We start from the raw sequence: 7,843 nt of genomic DNA, 5'->3' as shown, positions 1-7,843 counted from the left end.
ACCTTTCGCCATTCTCCCCTTGCCTCCTTTCAGGGCAGGCAGAAATCCAAGTGGTCCATTTTCAGGCAAACCTCAAAGGGGCTTGCTGCTGATCTGTATAGAACTCTGTGCAACTTAAGGGCCAGGTTATCAGAAAGGGAGCATTCCTCCATAGAAGACAGCTGGGCTTTTTTTTAAAAAAAAGATATCTGGGAGATGTCTGACCCTTTCACCAACGTCTGAGGCCCATTTGGTGGAAATTAAAGGAAGGGCCTTCTCAGGCTACAGCAGGGCCAGATTTAGGTTTGATGCAGCCCTAAGCACCTGGAAGTAATGGGGCCCTTGATATGTCCAGCTGTCCTTTGTCAACAACAAATTGTCACAGTTTTTTTGTGTTGAATATATGCTAGATGGCAATTGATGGACCTCATAGGTATCTCAAGCCATTTGCACATGTTGCCCTGCAACCAGTTCATGCAGAATGTAGGCACCATTAGGTCCAGTCGTGGCCAACTAAGGGGTTGCGGCGCTCATCTTGCTTTATTGGCTGAAGGAACCGGTGTACAGCTTCCGGGACATGTGGCCAGCAGGACTAAGCCGCTTCTGGTGAACCAGAGCAGTGCATGGAAACGCCGTTTACCTTCCCGCCGGAGCGGTACCTATTGATCTACTTGCACTTTGACGTGCTTTCAAACTGCTAGGTTGGCAGGAGCAGGGACCGAGCAACGGGAGCTCACCCCGTCGCAGGGATTCGAACCGTTGACCTTCTGATCAGCAAGTCCTAGACTCTGTGGTTTAACCCACAGCGCCACCCGCGTCCCAATATATAGAAAGGAGCAAACCAGGGATATTTTAGGGAGCAGGCTAGCGGGCGGGGCCCATGACTTACATCATAGGAGCCTACACAACACAAAACATTGTTGCTGTAGGTAGGTTTTATTTTATTTGTTTTTTATCTTATATTTTGGAAATGTACATCCAGGGTTTTCTACCCTTTAGTTTTTGGGGGGGCCCCCAAGAGAGTGGGGCCCTAAGCTAGAGCTTGTTTGGCTTATACGTAAATCCGGCACTGGGCTGCAGTAGTGTCACGTGCAGGGTGGCAGCACAGGGGCAGTTGCCCAGGGTGCAAAATTGAAAAGGGTGCAAAACTGCGACACCAGGTGCTGCCTCAACACAGCTGTTCACTTCCATTGCTGGGCTCCATTGAAAATGGTTTCTCCATGCAATAATAATAAAAATAATAATTTATTATTTATACCTGGCCAATCTGGCTGGGCTTCCCCAGCCACTTTGGGCAGCTTCCAACAAAATATTAAAATACAATAACCTATTAAACATTAAAAGCTTCCCTAAACAGGGCTGCCTTCAGATGTCTTCTGAATGTCAGGTAGTTGTTTATCTCTTTGACATCTGGTGGGAGGGCATTCCACAGGGCAGGTGCCACCACCGAGAAGGCCCTCTGCCAGGTTCCCTGTAACCTCATTTCTTGAAGCGAGGGAATCACCAGAAGGCCCTCAGCGCTGGACCTAAGTGTCCGGGCAGAATGATGGAGGTGGAGACGCTCCTTCAGGTCTACTGGGGTGAGGCCATTTAGGGCTTTAAAGGTCAGCACTAATACTTTGAATTGTGCTCGGAAACGTACTGGGAGCCAATGTAGGTCTTTCAGGATTGGTGTTATATGGTCTCGGCGGCCTCTCCCAGTCACCAGTCTAGCTGCCGCATTCTAGATTAGTTGCAGGGACCTCTCCAGACAATGGAACATGTTCTCATCTCCGCCACTGAGATTTCCTGGTTGACACAGATGCCATTAAGCAGTTGAATATGCATGCATACTGTTATGTACTGAAGTTCTCACCCTGGGCCAGCAGGGGGATACTGTAGATAGCTATGCAAATGAAGGATCGAAAAGTGACGTTCAGTGATTGGATAGTTTTAGAAAATGGCAACAGTTGCATTGTTCTGGAGCTCTAGATAAGCAGGCTGACTGAGCTCCTCAGCCTAATTCTGTTCTGGCATCTGAATAAAGAAGAGCTGTTTAAAGAATCGCTGTGTCGTCTGACATGTTCACCCACAACTTAACACATACCCCGTCCAGCCCAGCTCCCTCAATTTTTTTATGGGGGGGGGGGCTGAAGGGAGCCCCTAGGAGTTGGCTCTGATGGCTGGCTGTTTTTAATTGTTTCAGAGCAGGGGTCAGCAAACTTTTCCAGCAGGGGCCACTGTTCCCCGGACTATATTTTGGAGGGGGAATGAAAGAATTCCTATGTCCCACAAATAACCCAGATTGAGAAGGCGATTGGGCCGCATCCGGTCCCCCGGGCCTTAGGTTGCCTACTCATGTTTTAGAATATCACACACAGATTCAGAGCTTCCCTTATCGAGCTGCAGATTTCGCCGCACCCGTTCCGGCTATCTGCAAAGACACGGAAGGCAATAAGAAGGAAGAGGCCGGAAAGAGGAACTGCTGTGCTTTTTTTCTCGTTTTCTAAACTTTTATTAGGAATCTGATAGTACAAGAAGCGTCAGCAGCAGGCTGGCAAAGCCCCAAAGGCACATCTTTCTGAAAGTACAAGGGATCCAAAAAGTCGCCAAGATTGTTGGGGTCCAAAAGTTACCAAGGTTGCGGCTCAGTGGGGTGACCGTCAGCACGGAGGGGGGAGATTGGGGAAACAGTTAAAGGCGAGTGGGTGGGAGGCAGGCAGATCTGAGCCACCATGGGACCTATCCACCAGGACGTTCTCCTGCTCAACTCAATGATTTCAATCTGCAATGCAAAACATTTCCCAAGTCTGTTTTGATGGATGACAGCATAAAAGACTTCTCATCTATACATGCATTGGTCCTGGAAGACAACACTTCGCGCTGGGTAGTTTTAATTTTTTGCCAGGAAAGTTTGTAATAATTTAAAAAAATTAAGAATAATGTAAATGAGGTCCGGGCAGGAGAGCTTTCCGGTGGGCTCAATCTCTGCAGGCCTCTTTCGAGATATAGCTTGCGCTCTATTTTCTTTTGCAAATCGATCAGACTGCTTTCAAAGCAATTAACGCCAGTGAGTAACCAACTACACATCGCAGCCCTAAATTATAGAGAGAGGTGGGGTGGGGTGGGGGGGAATTACAGAGAAGGAAAAACTGCTCTGGGAATATCCTGTGGGCAAACCATTTGATGGAAAACGAGAGCACATTTCAAGGCAGCCTAATTGCCGAAATCGCAAGCAAATCATTTCGCAAAGCAGGGGGCTTGAGGAGCGCAGGGCAGTAAAAGGCAGGAGGAACAGGAGCTGATGATTGAAGGGCTCACGGTTTGCTCACAGATGGTGCAAAGCAAGCTCCCAAATGCTCCATCCCCCGTGGGATGGGACGAAAACATCTGGAGCGCAGGTGTGGCCGGTCTGACGGTATCTGCAACCCAAAGCAATATCTTCAAGGGCAGCAGTGAGGCTACGAAACAGAGTAAAACCAGGTCAGGCTATTTTTTTGTCTAGGGATGGTGGGCAAATCTGTCCGTCTGGGTCCATTTCTTCCTTTCTCTAATTTCTGATTTTTATTGGCATTATTAACAACCCCAAAGTGATGCAGCCGGGTATTGCTTATGCAAAGCAAATAAGCAATAAAAAGCAGAGACATCACCTTGCCAACAAAGGTCCGTATAGTTCAAGCTCTGGTTTTCCCAGTGGTGATGTATGGAAGTGAGAGCTGGACCATAAAGAAGGCTGATCGCCGGAGAATGGATGCTTTTGAATTATGGTGCTGGAGGAGACTCTTGAGCCCATGGACTGCAAGAAGATCAAACCTCTCCATTCTGAAGGAAATCAGCCCTGAGTGCTCACTGGAAGGACAGATCCTGAAGTTGAGGCTCCAAGACTTTGGCCTCCTCAGGAGAAGAGAAGACTCCCTGGAAAAGACCCTGATGCTGGGAAAGATGGAGGGCACAAGGAGAAGGGGACGGCAGAGGACGAGATGGTGGGACAGTGTTCTCAAAGCTATCAATATGAGGGAGGCAGTGGAAGACAGGGGTGCCTGGTGTGCTCTGGTCCAGGGGGGTCACGAAGAGTTGGACACGACTAAACAACTAAACAAAAAGAACAATAGAAATGACGATGTACTGATATCAACAGAGCCATCTCTATTTCCTAAGGAGGCATGGACAGTGGATGTTGAGCATCTGAGTCTGAAAACATAGGAAATAAAATGCCGCCAGATAGCACAGAAATATTCTGGATCCTCCACCCGCCTGGAAACGTGTGGTTCATGCATATCCCCCCCCCCCCCCCGCAATAGACAAAGACCCTAAGCTCTTATGCCACATGTAAGTTCTTTCCCATTTCTGGGCCCTCAAAATCCTGGCTGCAGCTAAGACTCATGACGAAAGCTCTTTCGGGTGACAAGCCTTCATGTTAGTCGTTCACATACTGAGTGATGGCAGTTGTGGGGGAGCCTGAACAACTGGATTTAATTATTGTAGAGATTTCTTGGAACTTGGGACCAGGACAATGAAACGCAAGGGCATTCCCATCAAAGTATTTGTTGTAGACATATGACTGTATTTCATCTGATCCATCCACTGTAATTATTTCGTTTGCAGATGATACTACCATAATGGGTCTAATTGCAGGCGGAGATGAAACAGCGTACAGGGGGAAGGTTCAAAAAGTATCTGCATGGTGCTTAGAGAATAACTTGCACCTAAATATTAGTAGGGACGCGGGTGGCGCTGTGGGTTAAAGCCTCAGCGCCTAGGACATGCCGATCGAAAGGTCGGCGGTTCGAATCCCCGCGGCGGGGTGCGCTCCCGCTGTTCGGTCCCAGCGCCTGCCAACCTAGCAGTTCGAAAGCACTCTCGGGTGCAAGTAGATAAATAGGGACCGCTTACTAGCGGGAAGGTAAACGGTGTTTCCGTGTGCGGTTCTGGCTCGCCAGAGCAGCGATGTCACGCTGGCCACGTGACCCGGAAGTGTCTCCGGAGAGCGCTGGCCCCCGGCCTCTTTGAGTGAGATGGGCGCACAACCCTAGAGTCTGTCAAGACTGGCCCGTACGAGCAGGGGTACCTTTACCTTTAAATATTAGTAAGACAAAGGAGATGGTGTTGGACCTCTGGAGGAAGAGAGGGGAACCTGCGCCAATGTATATTGGGGGGGGGGGGGGCTGTGTGGAGAGAGTTTCCTCCTTTAAATTAGAAAAAAAATCAAAGATAGACAGTCTGAATGATTTTCGCCCTGTGGCGTTGACACCCATTATAATGAAATGTTTCGAAAAACTGGTGAGGAAGCGCATCTTATCTTGTCTGCCAGTGGGACTTGACCCTTAACAGTTTGCGTACAAGGCAAAGAGATCCGCAGAGGATGCTGTGGCAATGGCTTTACATGCTGTCCTGACTCATTTGGAGAAGCAAGGGAACTACGTGAGATTGTTATTTGCAGACTTTAGTTCTGCATTTAATACTATTCTTCCGCAGAGATTGGTGCCCAAACTATTAGACCTGGGACTTCCACCGTGTTTGTGCAGGTGGATCTTAGATTTTCTCTCAAACTGTTCCCTGCGGATCACGATGGGTTCCCACGTCTCTGCGGATCTCATCATGAATATGGGGTGCGTGCTGAGCCCGCTTTTATATATGCTCTATACAGCTGGCTGTGCCCTCCAAAACCCCAATAATAAGATCATTAAGTTTGCAGATGATACAACGGTGGTTGGTTTAATCATGGCTGGAGAGGGAGAGGCAGCCTATAGGAAGGAAGTTGAGCAGTTGGGGGAGTGGTGCAGGAAAAACAACTTACTCCTTAAAGAAAACAAAAGAGATTATTGTGGACTTTAGGAAATGTAAATTGAATATTCAGCCACTCATTATGGAGAGGGAGTGTGTGGTCTCGGTGCTTCGATTTCTGGGCATGGAGTTGAGAGATGACCTAACCCGGGGAGAGCACAGCAAAGACCTGATGAAGAGAGCACAGCAGAGGTTATATTTTCTGAGATTCCTCCAGAAAAATAATCTCTCAAAGGAATTGTTGATGGCATTTTACCATTGTACTGTGGAGAGTGTATTAACTTATGGTCTGTGTGTGTGGTTTGGGATCTGCACAGTCAGGGGAAAAACAATGCTGTCCAGGGTTGTAAAGACTGCGGAGAGAATAATTGGGTGCACTCTTCCCACCTTGGATCAAATCTATGCTTCCAGGTGCCATAAGAAAGCGGCAGAGATAGCGCAGGATAGTGCGCACCACGGAAATGATCTCTTTCAGCTTCTGCCTTCTGGAAGAAGGTCCAGGGTTATAAAGACTAGGACTAGCCACCTGAGAAACAGTTTTTATCCAAATGCGATTTTGGTTTTAAACGCAGTGTAAAGAGTCTCTATGGGAGTATATTGTATTTAATTATGGGGTATCAGAGTTTTTAGGGGGCTAACCAGGCTGGGATACCAGGCTTGTTGGTTTTTGAATGTCTGATGTAGTTTTTTTCAATTTCGTTGTTCTGTATGGGACAATGACAATAAAGATTATTGTACTGTATCGAAAATAACTTAGCAAAATTGACTTGCGAGATGATGTGTTGTTCGATAAGAGATTGAGTGTTTGGGGGGGGAGTGAGGCTCATTTAATTTCATTGTACACAGGTTGTACAATGACAATAAAAGTATTATTATTATTATCAGGAGCCCTCTGAAACAGCAGGGCAACATGCGCTCAGCTGAGCATGACTCCGTTCCTACAACAATCCCTCCCAAACATAAAAACGCATTTATAAAGCTCACGGGAAGGAGATTGATGGATGATTGGTCCTTCTTTCAAGAAATCCTTGCCTCGGGTTTCTTTTGAAAAAATATTATTACTAACCCCTGTTTCCAACAGAGACGGAATCACGGCAAAGGATTTTTTCTGCACCTGGGAGTTCCACTTGGAAGCAAAAAAGGGGGGAGTCCAGGGTGTGTGTGTGTGTGTGTGTCCATCGTCGAGTCACATCAAGAGCAGATTTTTCTCTTGCTAGTTTTTGCTTGGAGTTGACTCAGCGCAAGCCTTCCTTGAGGACAGAGACTTGCCGGTTCCCGCAGTCTTCTCTTCCGTGTAGAAGCCTCCCCGCATGGTGGCCGCCAAATATTTGAAGAGGCTCTGGGGGGGAAGGGGGGAGAGAGAGGCAAACGTTTACTGGGTGAACCCTGCCCTCCAAAAGGGGGAGGGATGGGGGGCATGGAGGGCTACGGCAGAACCAGGGGGTGAAACAATAGGACCACGTTCCAAAAACACACATGCAACACCCGACCGACCCTTGCCATTTTTACGTCCATCTGAAATTTGCTATGGCCTAAGTCAGATAAGGGGGACAGGTGGCGTTGTGGGTTAAACCACAGAGCCTAGGGCTTGCCGATCAGAGTCAGCCCAGAGGCGGCCACGACTGGACCTAATGGTCAGGGGTCTCTTTACCTTTACGTCAGATAAACAACAGGTGCTAGATTCAGAAAGAAAACCCACATGGAATGATTAAAAAAGGACACACCACATTCTTGTTTTAAGAGAAAACAAGAATAGGATATTTCTATGGAGCGGAAATCTAATTAAGGGCCCAAGAAATCAAACTTGATCATGCTTGTCCAACGGTTTGTCGGAAGGTACCCAAAAGAGGTGCCTCCCCATTGATTGGAAATAGCACATTGGGCAGCTAAGCTCAGTCGCACACAGGTTTAATCGGGGAAAACGGCTTAATCGGGGATAAGAGGACCAGAGGGAGGGGCAGCGGGGGGGGAATAACATAGTTCTGTCCCATGCTGCTTTCATGCATTAAGAAAATAAATGCCCAAAACTGTTTCGTCTCATGCTGCTTGTGTGGGGGTGTTTATTTATTTCAGAAATACCCCCCCCCCCAAAAAAATGGTT

The 7,843-nt window shown here is 47.7% G+C and overlaps 1 protein-coding gene across 3 annotated transcripts in view; it reads right to left on the bottom strand.

The window, feature by feature from the left end:
- Positions 1–5,073: 5,073 nt before the first annotated feature.
- Positions 5,074–7,843, bottom strand: part of LOC310684626 (neuroglobin-like) — a 41,313-nt gene continuing 38,543 nt past the window's right edge. For all 3 annotated transcript variants that reach the window (XM_083456036.1, XM_083456037.1, XM_083456035.1), the window contains exon 6: positions 5,074–7,081. In XM_083456036.1, coding sequence (XP_083312162.1) covers positions 6,956–7,081 — 126 coding nt within the window. In that variant the 3' untranslated portion in view covers positions 5,074–6,955. The remainder of the gene's footprint in view (positions 7,082–7,843) is intronic.

This window comes from Podarcis tiliguerta (assembly GCF_965153285.1).
Source record: "Podarcis tiliguerta genome assembly, chromosome: 8".
NCBI classification, from domain to species: Eukaryota; Metazoa; Chordata; class Lepidosauria; order Squamata; family Lacertidae; genus Podarcis; species Podarcis tiliguerta.
The sequence above is the reverse complement of the archived record's forward strand: the minus strand, read 5'-3'. Positions and strand labels throughout refer to the sequence as shown.